We start from the raw sequence: 17653 nt of genomic DNA, 5'->3' as shown, positions 1-17653 counted from the left end.
TGAGTATGACAGGTGAGGGGAGGAGCTATATAGCAAGCTCTGCTGGGTAATTCTCTTGCAGTTTCCTGTTAGGAAGAGAAATATTCCATAAGTAATGGATGACCCGTGGACTGACTACACTTAACAGGAGAAAGCACAACTATCCTCCACCGGGATAGTGGTACGCTTAGCTAAAGTAGAAACTGCTCCCTCCACCTTAGGGACTGTCTGCCATAAGTCCAGTGTAGTGGCGTCTATTGGAAACATTTTCCTAAATATAGGAGGTAGGGAAAAGGGCACACCGGGTCTATCCCACTCCTTGCTAATAATTTCTGTAAGCCTTTTAGGTATAGGAAAAACGTCAGTACACACCGGCACCGCATAGTATCTATCCAGCCTACACATTTTCTCTGGAATTGCAACTGTGTTACAGTCATTCAGAGCCGCTAAAACCTCTCCAAGCAATACACGGAGGTTCTCAAGCTTAAATTTAAAATTAGAGATCTCTGAATCCGGCTTCCCCGGATCAGATCCGTCACCCACAGAATGAAGCTCTCCGTCCTCATGTTCTGCAAACTGTGACGCAGTATCAGACATGGCTCTCATATCCCCAGCGCGCTCTGTCCTTATCCCAGAGCTATCGCGCTTGCCTCTTAATTCTGGCAATTTAGATAATACTTCTGTCAGGGTATTCATAATAGTAGCCATGTCTTCTAACGTGATTTGTATGGGCGTCACTGATGTACTTGGCGCCACAATATCACGCGCCTCCTGAGCGGGAGGCGAAGGTACTGACACGTGAGGAGAGTTAGTCGGCATAACTTCCTCCTCGTTGTCTGGTGATATTTCCTTTACAGATAAAGACTGACTTTTATTATTTAAAGTGACATCAATACATTTAGTACACATATTTCTATGGGGCTCCACATTGGCCTTCAAACATAGTGAACAAACAGATTCATCTGTGTCAGACATGTTTAAACAGACTAGCAATGAGACTAGCAAGCTTGGAAAATGCTTTAAAATAAATTTACAAGCAATATAAAAAACGCTACTGCGCCTTTAAGAAGCACAAAAAAACTGTCACAGTTGAAATAACAATGAACCAAATCAGTTATAGCAACCAAATTTTTACAGTAAATGTATTAATTTAGCAGAGCATTGCACCCGCTAGCAAATGGATGATTAACCCCTTAATACCCAAAAACGGATAATCAATATGCAATTTAAACGTTTTTAACACAGTCAAACACACTGTCACAGGTCTGCTGTGACTGATTACCTCCCTCAAAATGACTTTTGAAAACCCCTGAGCTCTCTAGAGACGTCCTGGGTCATGCAGGAAGAAGCAGGAAGACTGTGACTGAATTTTTACTGCGCAAAAAAAGCGCTAAAATAGGCCCCTCCCACTCATTATTACAGCAGTGGGAAGCCTCAGTTAACTGTTTCTTTGCAGAAATATAAGTCAGCCATGTAGAAAAATTCATGCCCCTATAAGTTTTATCACCAATGTACCTCACAAAAACGATTAAAAATGCCAGTAAACGTTTTTAAGATCCCTTTTTAAAGAGTATGTATTGTTATTTATAAGCCTGCTACCAGACGCTTCTACTGCAGTTAAGGCTCATTACATTACTTCAGTATTAGCAGCATTTTCTTAGTCAAATTCCATTCCTTAGAAAATTACATTACTGCACATACATTTAATCAGCCTGATACCAGTCACTACCACTGCATTTAAGGCTGTACTTACATTACTTCGGTATCAGCAGTATTTTCTTAGTCAATTCCATTCCTTAGAAAAATATTTTACTGCACATACATCATTTGCAGGAGACCCCGCACGCTATTCCCTTTCTGAAGTTACCTCACTCCTCAGAATGTGCGAGAACAGCCAGTGGATCTTAGTTACTTCTGCTAAGATCATAGAAAACGCAGGCAGATTCTTCTTCTAAATACTGCCTGAGAAAAAAAAACAGCACACTCCGGTGCCATTTAAAAATAACAAACTTTTGATTAAAGAAATAATTAAGTATAAAACACCACACTCCTCTCACGACCTCCTACTATGTTGAGGGTTGCAAGAGAATGACTGGATATGACATGTGAGGGGAGGAGCTATATAGCAGCTCTGCTTGGGTGATCCTCTTGCAACTTCCTGTTGGGAAGGGAATATATCCCATAAGTAATGGATGACCCGTGGACTGAATACACTTAACAAGAGAAATACTGCTACATGTACAAGGTACTTAATATTGCCTTGTAAAGCAGTTTGTGCAGCATTTACACTATCGGTACAAATGCAAAAAGATTTTGCTGAATCAAATACAAATCCCATCATAGATAGAAGAGTGCTGTAGTAGAGTGTCAAAGCACTTCCCCCAGGACTTGTTTTGGCAATTATGCAAAGAGCATTGGAAAGATGGGGACCAAGAGGAAACTGACTGTATGTTAAATAGATTTAAAATATCCTTCTTATAAAGTCTTTGTCAAAACAAGTGCTCCCACCTCTGCCTGAACACAATAGGATAGTGGCTCCCATAAAGAACTGTAAACTTACAACCATACACACTGGAGGTCAGAGAGTCCAACAGAAGTATGAGAAAACAACAGTTGAACTGGTCAACTGTTCTATTGTGCTGAAAACTTGGAAGTAAATGGTGGTTGTACACCTTGGTAATATGTAGAGAGTTCCCAATCAGGCAGCATGTCCGAGTTAAGTAGGATAAGCAAAGAAGGGGAAGAACCCATTCCTCTTGGGAAACAAGCTTAGCTATGTACTCTCCGTCCATACTAAACACAGACATTACTAAGAATGAGGCAAGTGGTAAGTGGATTTCACTGTTTAGCTGGTAAAGTGGAAGCTATTTCCATTCTTTAAACTGAAGTGGGTTCTTCACTGGTGAATTTTAATCTAGGGGAACCAAGATAAAGGCATTTTTAAGTACTGAATAACCAACATGACACCTAAAAAGTTACAAAAAAAAAAATGCTAATGACTGAACAGAGACATTTTAATTTAACAAGCAAATTATACAAAACAGATTACAAGATAATTTACAGGTATTTAATGTCATTGTTGACAAGTCTATATCAGATCTTTAAGTGAAGTATGCAAGCTCATTCCTGAACTCCGCTTACCAAGAAAAATTATGTTAGGGCCTCACAATTAAAACTGACAAGGTAAAATAATTATGGCTGCTTTCTCTATACATAGGAGCAATATTTACACAGTATAAAATATCTAAAAAGAATTTAAAAAGTTATTTATAAAACTGTTTACAAAAACATTTTCTGTACAACATCTCTCTAGCATTCCATTCTAAAATGTAGCCGTTTGAATTATAAAATAAAATAAAAACAATTGTATTTATGTTATTACATGTCTCATGTTAATATTATTGTACATGACATGTTTCTTCGTTTTCAGATTCTTCATGTAAAGCCTTGATGTTTGTTTTTTCTTTAGCAACGTTCCCAATACACATTGGGCTTTCAGGAGCTGTTCTTTTGAGCCTGTTGTGGGCAGAAAGTGGTGATGAAATTTCCATTGATCGAATATCTGATGCCAGCTGAGTAGCTTCTAAGTCTTTTACCTGCAGAATAGAAAACAGAAATTCAGTAAAAAAAAAAAAAAAGAAGAAGGAAAAATTCTGTATCTGTATTGTTACGTCTGGGGAAAAATCAGTTAAAGGGACAGTCAACACCAGAATTTTTGTTGTTTAAAAAGATAGATAATCCCTTTATTACCCATTCCCCAGTTTTGGATAACCAACACAGTAAAAAAAATAATACACTTTATTACCTCTGTGATTACCTTGTAGCTAAGCCTCTGCAAACTGGCCCCTTATTTTAGTTCTTTTGACAGACATTTTAGCCAATCAGGGCTTACTCCTAGGTAACTTCATGTGCGTGAGCTCAATGTTATCTATATGACACACATGAACTAACTCCCTCTAGTGGTGAAAAACTGTCCAAATGCATTCAGATTAGAGGCGGTTTTAGAGGCATAACTAGAAACCACAGGGCCCAGGTGCAAGAATCTAAGAAGGACCCAGCCCCCCCAAAAAAAGGTGAATTCAATACTTTTTTTTTTTTTTTTTACATTTAACACAGAAAAAAAAATGTGAATCAGATTACATGTCTGCAAAAGGAGGTACCATGTGCTCACAGTCTGTGAGATGGTCTGACCCCCTATTACTGTATAAAGTGACACTGTTTAACCCACCAGTACTGTATATAGTGAGTTAGTGACGCAGTCTGTTATCTGCCGGTGAGATGGCTGGCCTGACCCTACATGCCCCAGTATTTTATAGAGTGACCACAGTAGTATGTGACATGGTCCAGCCCCCCCGTACTGTATATAGTGGTACTGTATAGTGACACTGTTTACCCCATGCCCCCCCATGCTGTAGTAACAAGGTCTGTAATTTGCTGGTTCCACAAACATACACATACATGCATAAATACACACATGGTCACCTACATACATACACACACATAAACACCATGCGTAAAACAGAAACACTAACCCCTGTAGTTAGAGACACTAATGAGGCATCATGTCACACTCACATATCAGTGCAGGCAGTGGCAGGTCAACATTTTTTTATTGGGGGAAAAAATGTTTGTTTGTTTTTAAACTGGGCCCCCACCCTCAGGGGCCCAGTCGCAGTTGCGACCTCTGCACCCACTGTAGTTTTGCCCCTGGGCGGTCTTCAAGGTCTAAGAAATTAGCATATGAGCCTACCTAGGTTTTGCTTTCACCTAAGAATACCAAGAGAACAAATCAAATTTGGTGATAAAAGTAAATTGGAAAGTTGTTTAAAATTACATGCCCTATTTGAATCATGAAACATGTGTATTTAAAACTGATTTAAAAAAAATGGCAAAGGCATGCATGTATACAACACATCACTAGGGATTAAAGGGTCATTGGGAAAACATAATTTATGCCCGGTGGAAAGGAATTTATCTGGTAAGCATAAATTATGTTTTCCTTCCTAAGATAGGGAGAGTCCACTGCTTCATTCTTTACTATTGGAAAACCTATACCCAAGCTCCAGAGGACACTGAATGAATAACGGGAGGGAACAAAAAGGAAGAGGTGAACCCTATTCTGAGGGCAACACAGCCTGCAAAACTTTTCTCCCGAAACATGCTTCAGCCGAAGCAAAAACATCAAACTTGTAAAATTTTGAAAAAGTGAAAAATGTAAGGAGGACCAGGTAGCTGCCTTACAAATCTGATCAATAGAGGCTTCGTTCTTAAAGGCCCTAGATGAAGCCACTGCTCTAGTGGATGTCCCACTGTCTTGTAAGCTAAGCGGATGATACTCCTTAACCAAAAAGATAGGGAAGTCGAAGTAGTCTTCTGCCCCTTAGGCTTCCCCGAATAGACAACAAAGAGGAAGATTGTCTAAACTACTTACTAGCCTTAAGATAGAACTTCAATGCGCGAACCACATCCAAATTGTGAAGTAAGCGTTCCTTTGATGAAGGATTAGGACACAAGGAAGGAAACACAATCTCCTGATTGATGTTGCGATCTGACATAACCTTAGGAAGAAAACCTAATTTAGAACGTAAACTTGCCATATCTTCATGAAAAATCAGATAAGGGGGCTCACATTGCAAAGCAGAGATCTCAACGGAATGCAGAGGCTCAAACAGAACCTGTTGTAAAACCCGAAGAACAAGACTTAGGCTCCAAGGAGGAGCCCCATATCTAAACACAGGTCTGATCCTAATCAGAGCCTTAACAAAGGATTGCACATCTGGAAGCTCAGCCAGTCTCTTGTGCACTAAAACCGACAGGGCCGAAATCTGTCCCCTCAGCCCATCCTGGAGAAAAGATAAGATCCTGGCAACCTTAACTCTGTGCCAGGAAAAACCGCACTTTTGACACCAGAATAAGTAGGACCTCCACACCTTGTGGTAGATACGCAGAGTAACTGGTTTATGAGCTTGAATAAGAGTATCAATGACACTCTCAGAGAAACCTCTCTTGGTGAAGACAAAGCATTCAATCTCCATGTAGTCAGCCTCAGAGAATCTAGATTTTGATGAACAAATGGACCTTGTATCAGCAGGTCTCTGCGACAAGGTAACTTCCACGGAGGAGAAGAGGACATCCCCACTAGATCCGCGAACCACGTCCTTCGCGGCCAAGATGGAGCAATCAGGATTACCGATACCCATTCCTGCTTGATGCGGGCCACCACTCGAGGAAGAAGCGGTAATAGAAGCAAAAAGATGCGTTTGCACCTCCAGGGCACTGCTAGTGCATCTATTAGATCTGCTTGGGGATCCCTCGACCCGTACTTGGGTAGCTTGGTATTGAGACGGGACGCCATGAGATCTATCTCCGGTGTCCCCAACTTGCTGCATATCTCTGCAAACATCTTGGGATGGAGAGACCATTCCCATGGATGGAAGGATTGCCTGCTGAGAAAATATGCCTCCCAGTTGTCCACACCCGGAATGTGGGTCGCTGACAGCCCCTCCAGAATCTGCAACACTTCCTTCATCGCCAAGGAACTTCTCGTTCCCCCCTGATGGTTGATGCAAGTCACCAAGGTTATATTATCTGATTGAAATCTGATAAACTGGGACAAACCCAGAAGTGGCCAAGCCTTCAAGGCCTTGAAGATTGCCCGTAGTTCCAAAATATTGATCGGGAGGGAGGACTCCTCCTGAGTCCACAACTCCTGTGCCTTCCTGGCACCCCAAACAGCTCTCCATCCGGATAGGCTTGCGTTCCTTAATCACAATTTCCCAGGATGGTCTTAAGAAGCATGTCCCTCGGGACAGATGATCTGGACAGAGCCACCGAGAGAGCGATTCTCTTGACCGGCTGTCTAATACAATCTGTTGAGACAGATCTGAATGATCGCCGTTCCACTACCTCAGCATGAACAGTTGTAAAAGTCTGAGACGGAACCTGGCAAAAGGATACCATGAGACCAATCACCTCCATACACTGAGCCACAGTGGGACTCAAGGAGGTTTGGAGGGAAAGACATGCCAAAGTTAGCTTGCAATGTCTCTGGTCTGTTAGAAATATCCTCATGGATATGGAGTCTATTATAGTACCCTGGAATTCCACCCTTATACTTGGGATAAGAGAACTCTTTTTCAAGTTTATCTTCCATACATGTGATCAAAGAAGACTGAGAAGGGACTCTGAGAATTCTTCTTCAAGACGAAAGGATGGTGCTTGCACCAGAATATCGTCTAAGTATGGGGCTACTGCAATACCCAGAGTTCTGGCAACGGCTAGAAGAGCCCCCAGAACCTTCATAAAGATTCTTGGAGCAGTAGCTAGGCCAAACGGAAGGGAAATGAACAGGAAGTGCTGGTCCAGGAATGCAAACCTCAGGAACTGAAAGTGTTCCCTGTGGATTGGAACATGAAGGTAAGCGTCCTTCAGATCAATAGTGGTCATAAACTAGCCTGAATTAAAAGGATGGATTGACCTTACCGTTTCCATCTTGAAGAAAGGGACACCGAGAAATTCTAAGCATTTTAGGTCCAGAATTGAGCGGAAAGTTCCCTCCTTCTTTGGGACCACAAAAAGGTTTAAATAAAACCCCAAATCTCTTTCTTCGACAGGCACCGGGACAACAACTCCTAAGGAGGATAGATCCCAAACGCACCCTAGAAAGGCATCCCTCTTTTCTGGTCTGGTAGACTGATTCAAGAGAAGGAATCTGCCCCCTGGCGGATGAGATTTGAAGCCTATCTTGTATCCCTGAGATACCACCTCCAGGACCTGTACGTCCTTGAACCAGGCGTCTGAAAAAAGAGACAGTCTGCCCCCTACACAATCCGATCCTGGAGCGGGGGCCGCCCCTTCATGTCTATTTGTTTTTGTCAGGCTTCTTATTCTGCTTGGATTCATTTCATGACTGACCCGGCTTCCAAGTACTCTTGGGTTGCTCGGGCTTGGAGGATTGTTGTCGTTGGGATTTGTCAAAATGAAAGGAACTAAAATTAGAAGATTGTTGTCTCTTCTGTTCTTCTTATCTTGTGGTAGGAAGGCACCCTTGCCTCCAGTAACCGTAGAAATAATGGAGTCCAGGCCTGGACCAAATAAAATCTTTCCCTTGAAGGAAAGAGAAAGGAGTCTTACAAGTCATATCCGCAGACCAAGACTTTAACCAGAGCGCCCGGCGGGCTAGGACCACAAAGCCAGAAGCCTTTGCATTTAGGCAAATAATTTGCATGTTCACATCACAGATAAAAGAATTAGCAATTCTCAGATCTTTAATTCTGTCTTGAATTTCCTTGAGGAGAGACTCCACCTCAATGATTTCCGACAAAGAGTCGCACCAGTAGGTAGCCGCTCCGGCAACCGCGGCACCTGCAGCCACCGGTTGAAACAAAAATCCTGTATGTTGAAACATCTTTCTCAGAAAGGTTTCCATTTTCTTATCCATCGGCTCTCTGAACGAAGAACTATCCTCAAGAGGTATAGTAGTACGTTTAGCAAGTGTAGAGATAGCACCATCCACCTTAAGAATGGAGCCCCACAAATCCAGTTTGAGAGTCCGGACCGGGAACAACTTTTTAAAAGTAGATGGAGAAAAGGATGAACCAATTCTTTCCCTTTCATTCTTAATAATGTTCTTCATCTTAACCGGCACAGGAAAAGTCAAAGGAACTTTCCTGTCTTCGGAAACTGAGTGCCGCAGAAACCGCCGTTAGTAACTGTGCGGAAAAGTCCGCAGGAAGAAGGCCCCTTCCGGATGGAGGATTAGATGTGCTACAGGGAACTGCATGTGGAGTGGATAATGTAGCAAGGGTAGTAATCTCACAGGATGCAGAGTCCTGAGAGGTAGACAGCTTAGAGAGACTAAGAGCCTTAGCAGGCTTGTCTCCCTTCTTAGACTTTATAACGGTGTTAAGGCATGTGGAACATAATTGAGTGGGCAGGAAAACCACAGCCTCCTCACAATATAAACAGGTATGATTTAGTACGGAAGGAGTACCTTCTATCATGTCCTCCATAGGTCGGGTTATACCCACAGGAGGACACAAATAAAAACCTTTTTTATTATAGAAAACTGCACCTTTATACTCCCAATGGCTGGGGCACTCACCACCTCCTAGACCTAGACAGTTAACAGAGGAACGCTCTCCTCAGGTTCAAGTCTCAGCCTGAATGGAGGAAATGAACATAGACCACACCCGGTCACATGGAGAGCAAGACAGTACTTCCCCTGTTATTACAAGTACAGAAAATAATAGGAGCTGTGCAACATTTTCAAAAACGAAAGTGAAACCTGTTTGTTCCAGCCAAAAACACACAGTCTATCAGTCCAGGAAAAAAAAATGACACAAAGCAGCATGCTAATAATTAATACACTGATTAATTAACCCCAACTGTTCAATAAACCCCCTTCAGAGGATATTAACCCTGGATCCTATCAAGGTATAAAGGAGTCACACTGTGACCCTGTTATAGCGTTTTATGTGTAAAATTTGAAACAATCTTACCTCCATGATCCATGCTGTGGAACAGAGCACAGCCTCTCAAATATGACAGTCTTATAGCAGCGCTCCTGACATAGACTTGAGTGAGAGAAAGCAGGCAGTGAAACTCGTCAACACTGACTGCTTAGTAGCTGTTAGCAGTAGTCTGGACGGTTTTGCAGAAAAACTTTCCCTGCATCTCCAGACTCTAACTTTCATCAATACTCTCACTGAGAGGTTGACATGACTACTTAAAACTCCAGTCCTATCTCAATGGTTAGATAACCTTTTTTAGGACTCTCCAAATCTTCTGACACTTCTCTGCCACCTCCTAACATGACGAAAGGCAAAGAATGACTGGAGTAATGAGGAAGTGGGAGGGATATTTAAGCCTTTGGTTGGGGTGTCTTTGCCTTCTCCTGTTGGCCAGGTGTTGTATTTCCCAACAGTAAGGAATGAAGCCGTGGACTCTCCCTATCTTGGGAAGGAAAAGTTTTATTCCAAACATATTTTGAAGATTTATTTTTTTAAATGATGAGGTGCTTGGTAAAGAGCTGCAATCTATTTAATCTTGCATACAGCATCTTGAATATGCAGTGATGCTATATTTCAGACGCTATAAAGTGATAAGCATTTAAGAAATGGCATTTAAAGTGACATTAAACACAGAGATTTTAATATAAAATGTTTAGTTATGTATTTTAAAACACCTTTGAGATATATATTTTCATTATGTATTTTGTCCCCTTTTCATGTAATGTGAAAATCGTGGCTTTTCTAATTCTCAGAAATGGAAATGCACACTGCAGACTTATCGTTAAAGGGACAGTCTAGTCAAAATTAAACTTTCATGATTCAGATGGGGCATGCAATTTTAAACAGCTTTCCAATTTACTTTAATTATCAAATTTGCTTTGTTCTCTTGGTATTCTTGTTTTGAAAGCTAAACCTAGGTAGGCGCAAACTGATTTCTAAACTTTTGAAAACCGCCTCTTATTTCAGTGTATTTTTACTGTTTTTCACAGTTAGACAGAGCTAGTTCATGTGTGTCATATAGATAACACTGTGCTTACTCAAGTGGAGTTATTTAGGAGTCAGTACTTATTGGCAAAAATGCAAGACTGTCAAAAGCACTGAGATAAGGGGGCAGTCTGCAGAGGCTTAAATACAAGGTAATGACAGAGGTAATAAGTGTATTAATATTGCACCGCAGAAAGTTTCGTCCGAAAATGGCATTTTTGGCTATTTCGGTTTTCGGGTTTTTTTGCCTGTTATTTTCGGTAAAATTGTGTAGCATGTTTCAAATTTGATGCTAGCCTAGAGCTGCTGTTTAAGTTTATTACTTGACTTACTGTTCTGCATATAATGAGTTTTCTAGGACTATACTTTATTTGGATAATTGGTAAAAAAACAAAAAAAAACAACTGATAAATATGATTCTGTAGAACTAAATGAAGAATAATACAGTATATTGATATTTATAATTGTTTTAAGTAAGGATGCACCAAAATTTTGGTTGCAGAAACAATTTGGCCGAAAATGGCATTTGCCTGGTTTGTTTTTTTCTTGGTAAAATTACTGTGTAGCATATTATTGTTTTAAGATATTTTTGTCCAATTTTAGTGTGTTACTTTCAATAAAAGTGTGGGCTTTTTTATTGGCTCTAATTATGCAAAATAAAAAAAATAAAAAAAATACATTTGAAAAAATACATTTTCGGTATCAGTTTCGGTTTTCGGCCAAGTGCATCCCGGATTTTCCGTTTCGGTCCAGAATTTCCATTTCGGTGCATCACTAATTAATATAACAGTGTTGGATATGCAAAACTGGGGAATGGGGAATAAAGGGATTATCTATTTTTTCAAACAATTAAACATTTCAAGTAGACTGTCCCTTTAACCCTGATTCACATCCTTCCCTAAAAGGAATTCAGCAGAAAAAAAATTAAATTATGCTTACCTGATCATTTTCTTTTCTTCTGACGGGAAGAGTCCACAGCTGCATTCATTACTTTTGGGAATTCAGAACCTGGCCACCAGGAGGAGGCAAAGACACCCCAGCCAAAGGCTTAAATACCTCCCCCACTTCCCTCATCCCCCAGTCATTCTGCCAAGGGAACAAGGAACAGTAGGAAAAATATCAGGGTGAACAAGGTGCTAGAAAAAGAAACTAAAATACAGCCGCCTCAACGATAAACACTGGCGGGGAGCTGTGGACTCTTCCCGTCAGAAGAAAAGAAAATTATCAGGTAAGCATAATTTAAGTTTTTCTTCTCAAACGGAAAGAGTCCACAGCTGCATTCATTAATTTTGGGAAAACAATACCCAAGTTATAGAGGACACTGAATGCAAACAAAGGGCGGGTACAAAATGCGGTCCCTTCGAAAGGTACCACAGTCTGAAATTACCCAAAAAGAAAAATGTATCCGTAAAAGACAAGGGGGACAAAACGGAATCCCCGGTAACCGCTCATCAGTTATGCAAACTGCAAAGCTGTGCTAGAGACCACTCAGAGCACAAAAGCCTCTGAGGAGCCAGCCCTGCGGCTCTCGACTACCACAAAACGCACCCACCACCCAAAGGAAAAGAACCTCTCTGTACCCCCTATAGGGAGTACAGAGGACCCAATAAGAGATCCAAAGGACCATCCAACAAGGGAAAAAAAGAGAACTCAAAGGCAAAACTTAGAGCAAACCCAAGATTGCTACAAGACCACTGCCCAAGAACATGAACTCCCTAGAAGGGCAAGGACCAGAGAGAAAAACTCCATACCCAGAAAAAACGATCACTAGGATGACCAGAGGCCCACCCTCAGATCCATGACACAGCACCATACAACATATGGTGCTCCAAAAATCTGCGAGTTCCCCATCGTATCATAGTCAAGTCGATAAATCCCTTAGACTAGACAGCACAGGTAGGTTTACCGTCCTAGCAGCTAAAAAAAGAGCTCTTCGTGAGCACACAGAGCCACCTCTAAACAATAACTCGTGATGACGAATCCCAAGGCAGCAAAGCTGACCTTAAGCCATCGTGGGACCTCATCCCAAGGAGAGACATCGGCAACAGCTCCCATCCAGTAAAATTCCAGACCCCAGGGAGCGTCCCATCCCAGCAGCAGATGCCACTAGTGGAGAGATGGACATCACAAACCCCCCACCGAAGGGGAGAACAGACTCGATTGAAGTACACGGTCAATACTTAACAGAGTAGACCGATACCTAACCTTCACTCTAAGATAACGGGCCCAGCCCAAAGGCTGACAAGACCGAAAACATAGAATACAAAAAACCCCGCTCAGACCTCCGGGAAAGAAAGGATGGGTCTACGAGGAAGCGAAACCTCTTTGTAGAGCTCTGACCGCTACTTAAAACTGGCACGCTACCATGAGCCATGACAGAAAATACATACTCAGGTTCCAGAACCCCTACACGGCTGCCTTCCCTAAAAAAGGAACACTACAAAAAGGAAGATAGTGCTCTGCCCCACAGCGACCCAATACCAGAATCCAGACCCGTGATCCTGAGTACGCAAAGAAGGAAAAAACCCTCCAAAGACCCACAGGCCTTAACAGATACTGAGGTACCTCCAAATTAAAGAAGGGCAAACGAAACTCATCCCCCACCCTAGGTGAGGAGTAGAGAAAAACTGGAAATGTCCTACCATAGAGGATGAAAACCTTTTGGCCCTCATCCCCCAGTCATTCTGCCGAAGGAACAAGGAACAGTAGGAGAAACATCAGGGTATAAATGGTGCCTGAAGATGAATTAAATTTAGGTCCGCCCATCGGAGATACGAGCAGGAGCCGTGGACTCTTCTCCCCTCAATGGAAATTAAATTATCAGGTAAGCATAATTTATGTTTTCCATATAAAGAGGAGGAGAGTCCACGGCTTCATTCATTACTGTTGGGAACATATACCCAAGCTCTAGAGGACACTGAATGAAACCGGGAGGGTAAAAGGCGGACCCTAATCTGAGGGCACCACAGCCTGCAAAACCTCTCCCCCAAAAACAGTTTCAGCAGAAGCAAAAACGTCAAATTTGTAAAACTTTGTAAATTGTGTAAGGAGGACCAGGTAGCCGCCTTACAAATTTGCTCCATAGAGGCCTCATTCTTGAAGGCCCAAGACGAAGCCACAGCTCTAGTTGAATGAGCCGTGATCCTCTGAGAAGACTTATGTCCCGCTGTCTCATAGGCCAAGCAAATCAAGCTCCTCAACCAAAAAAGACAAAAGTAGAAGAGGCTTTCTGCCCCTTGTGCTTCCCTGAATACACCACAAAAAGAGATGTAGACTGTCTGAAATCCTTTGTAGCCTGAAGATAGAAATTTAAGGCACGAACCACATCCAGGTTATGAAGTAACCTCTCCTTAGAAGAAGAAGAAGGGTTAGGACATAAAGAAGGAACAACTATTTCCTGATTGATGTTAGGGTTAGACATCACCTTGGGAAGAAACCCCAAACCAGTGCGAAGCACAGCCTTATCCACATGAAAAACCAGATAAGGATGCTCACATTGCAAGGCAACCAGTTCAGATACTCTGTGTGCCGATGCAATGGCTAACAGGAAAATAACCTTCCAGGACAGAATCTTAATGTCAATGGAGTGCATAGGCTCAAACGGAACCTTCTGCAATACCTTAAGGACCAAGTTTAAACTCCATAGAGGAGCAGACTGTCTAAAGACAGGCCTGATTCTAGACAGAGCCTGAACAAAAGATTGTATGTCAGGGAGCTCAGCGAGTCTCCTATGCAACAAGACTGATAATGCCGAAATCTGTCCCTATAAGGAACTGGCGGCAAGACCCTTCTCCAAACCCTCTTGGAGAAAGAACAAAATCCTGGATACCTTCACCTTATGCCAAGGATATCCACGCTTCTCACACCAGGACAAGTTAGTCCTCCACACCTTATGGTAGATGCGACGAGTGACTGGCTTCCTTGCCTGAATTAGCGTATCAATCACACTTTCAGAAAAACCTCTCTTGGCCAAGACTAAGCGTTCAATCTCCATGCAGTCAGCCTCAGAGAATCGGGATTTTGATGTTGAAAAGGACCCTGTTCCAGCAGATCCCTGCGATAGGGTAACCTGTACTGTGGAGAGGATGACATCCCCACCAGATCCGCAAACCACGTCCTCCGCGGCCACAATGAAGCAATCAGAATGGCCGAAGCTCGCTCCTGTTTGATGCGTGCCACTACACAAGGTAGAAGTGGTAACGGTGGAAAAATGTAAGCTAGGCTGAACCCCCAAGGCACCGTCAAGGCATCTATCAGCTCTGCCTGGGGATCCCTGGACCTCGACCCGTATCGGGGTAGCTTCCAATTGAGTCTGGACGCCATGTGATCTATCTCCGGCGATCACCATCTGAGACAAATCTCTGCAAACACTTCGGGTGGAGAGACCATTCCCCCGGATGGAAAGATTGCCTGCTGAGAAAATCTGCTTCCCAGTTGTCCACACCTGGAATGTGAATCGCTGAGGGCGAGCAGCTGTGGGACTCCGCCCACTCCAAGATCCGAGACACCTCCCCCAATGCTAGGGAGCTCTTCGTACCCCCCTGATGGTTGATGTAAGCCACCGAGGTAATGGCCATGCCTTCAGAGCATTGTAGATTGCTCGGAGTTCCAGAAAATTTATCCGAAGGAGAGACTCCTCCCAGGTCCATTTTCCTTGTGCCATCCTGGCACCCCAAAAAGCACCCCATCCTGCCAGACTCGCGCCTGTGGTCACAAACTCCCAGGACGGTCTCAAGAAGTATGTCCCCATGGACAGTTGCTCAGGACGGATCCACCAAGAGAGGGAGATCCGAGTCCGAGAATCCTTGGATATCTGCTGTGATAGATCTGAATGATCGCCGTTCTACTGTCTCAACATGCACAATTGAAGAGGTCTGAGATGGAAACTGGAGAATGGAATGACATCTATGCTGGAAACCATGAGTCTGATCATCTCCATACACTAAGCCACTGAGGGGCTTCAGGTGGACTGAAGGGCAATACAAGAGGACGCAATCTTCCTGCGTCGATGGTCTGTGAGAAATAATTTCATGGACATAGAGTCTATTATCGTGCCCAGGAACTCCACCCTGTTGCTGGGAACCAGGGAACTCATTCCTGCGTTGATCTTTCAACCCTGAGATTGGAGCCAAAGAAGAAGAACCCACAAATCATCCTCTGCGAGACTGAGCAACGGCGCCTGGACTAGGATGTCATCCAGATAGGGAGCCACAGCAATACCTGTGGCTCTGGCCACTGCACGTAGTGCCCCCAGAACCTTCGTGAAGACTCTCTGGGCTGGCGCCAGACCAAAGGGGAGGGCCACAAATGCAAATTTTAGGAACTTGAAGTGGTCCCTGTGAATTGGCACATGAAGGTAAGCATCCTTCAAGTCTATAGTTGTCATGAACTGTCCCTCTTGAACTAGGGGCAGAACAGATCTGATCGTTTCCATTTTGAACGATGGAACACTCAGAAACTTGTTTAAACACTTTAGGTCCAGAATCGGGCGGAACTTGCCCTCCTCCTTTGGGACCACAAAAAGATTTGAATAGTACCCTAGACCCCTTTCTGCTTGGGGTACTAGTACGATAACCTCGAGAGAGGAGAGAACCCTCACACACTCTAGAAAGGCCTCTCTCTTTTCTGGTCTTGAAGACAGGTTTGACAGGAGGAATCTGCCCCTGTGCAGATGGGATCTGAACCCTATCCTGTAACCCTGGGCAACAACCTCCAGAACCAAAGGGTCCTGAACGTCCTGTAACCAGGCTTCTGAGTAGAGAAATAATCTGCCCCCTACTTGGTCTGGAGACCCCCGACCGGGCTGCCCCTTCATGCCGATTTTGTCTCGGCGGGCTTCTTGTCCTGCTTAGACTTGTTCCAAGAATGAGCCGGTTTCCAAGTTCCTTTGGACTGGTCCTCTTTCGCAGCGGGCTGCTTGCGCTGGGCTTTGTCCGCATGAAAGGGACGAAAAGTAGATTTTTAAGCTTAGCCTTCTTATCCTGCAGTAGGAAAGCTCCCTTGTCTCCCGTAACCGTGGATATGATCGAATCCAATCCTGGACTGAACAGAATCTTTACTTGAAAAGGCCTCGATTTAGAGGTCATGTCCGCAGACCAAGACTTTAGCCACAGATCCCTGCGAGGTAAAATGGAAAACCCTGACAAATAATTTGTTCAGGCAAATAATTTGCATATTGGCATCACATATGAAATAACTGTCGACCTTCAGCACCTTAATCTTATCCTGTATCTCGTCGATGGAAGTCTCCCCCTCGACCATTTCAAAAAGGGATTCACACCAATATGTTGCAGCTCCGGAAACCGCGTCTACGGCTGCTGCCTGCTGAAAAACAAACCCTGTGTGTTGAAACATCTTCCTTAACATGTTTTCCAACTTTTTATCCATAGGCTCTTTAAACGACAAACTATCCTCAAGGGGAATAGTTGTCCACTTCGTGAGCGTGGAGATAGCACCGTCCACCTTAGGGACAGTACCCCACAGCTCAAGCTGAGAATCCAGAAAAGTTTCTTAAAGGAAGAAGAAGGGAAAAAGGAAGAACCTAATCGCTTCCATTTATTCTTAATAATATTAGCCATCTTAACAGGAACCGGGAAGGCCTGAGGCACCACCCTGTCCTCATATACCTTATCAAGCTTAGGAATCGCAGGTTGTTCCGGAACCTCCAGAGTAGCAAGCACTTGCTTCAGCAAAAAGCGCAAATTCTCTATCCTAAACCTAAAGTCAAGCTCCTCCGCAGCCAGAGGTTTACATGACCTGCTCTTCTGACCCAGAAGGGGCCTCCTCCGAAGACTCGGAGTGGACTTCGTCATCGTATAACGCCTCTGATATTTCCATAGGTGTAGACAACCCCTGGGTCTGGCCGCCATGAGACGCCCTACACTTAGCAGAACGTGGTAAGGCATGGATCTCTTTCGATACCGCCGTTTGCAGTTGATCCGCAAAATCTGACGTCCAACGAATCTCTCCCGCAGGAGTAATGGTTGGACCCTGAGGCGGTGCATGTGCAATTAGATGAATGCAGGGAACGCACCTCACGGGACAGGGAACCCTCAGAGGTGGACAGCTCAGTAGTACTAGACATCCAATTACTTTTAGATGTCTTAACCTTATTAAGGCATGTGGAACATAGTTGAGCAGGCTGTTCTACCAGAACCTCCTCACAATAAACACAGGAA

At 43.4% G+C, this 17653-nt stretch overlaps 1 protein-coding gene across 1 annotated transcript in view; it reads right to left on the bottom strand.

Annotated features, from left to right (window-relative positions):
• Window positions 1-2975: 2975 nt before the first annotated feature.
• The window catches only part of CENPF (centromere protein F), a 225590-nt gene continuing 210912 nt past the window's right edge, over window positions 2976-17653 (bottom strand). The window contains exon 23 of the mRNA XM_053712493.1: window positions 2976-3575. Within this exon, the coding sequence (XP_053568468.1) occupies window positions 3378-3575 (198 nt within the window). The 3' untranslated portion in view covers window positions 2976-3377. The remainder of the gene's footprint in view (window positions 3576-17653) is intronic.

The sequence above is a fragment of the Bombina bombina genome, chromosome 4 (genome assembly GCF_027579735.1).
Source record: "Bombina bombina isolate aBomBom1 chromosome 4, aBomBom1.pri, whole genome shotgun sequence".
NCBI lineage: Eukaryota > Metazoa > Chordata > Amphibia > Anura > Bombinatoridae > Bombina > Bombina bombina.
The sequence above is the reverse complement of the archived record's forward strand: the minus strand, read 5'-3'. Positions and strand labels throughout refer to the sequence as shown.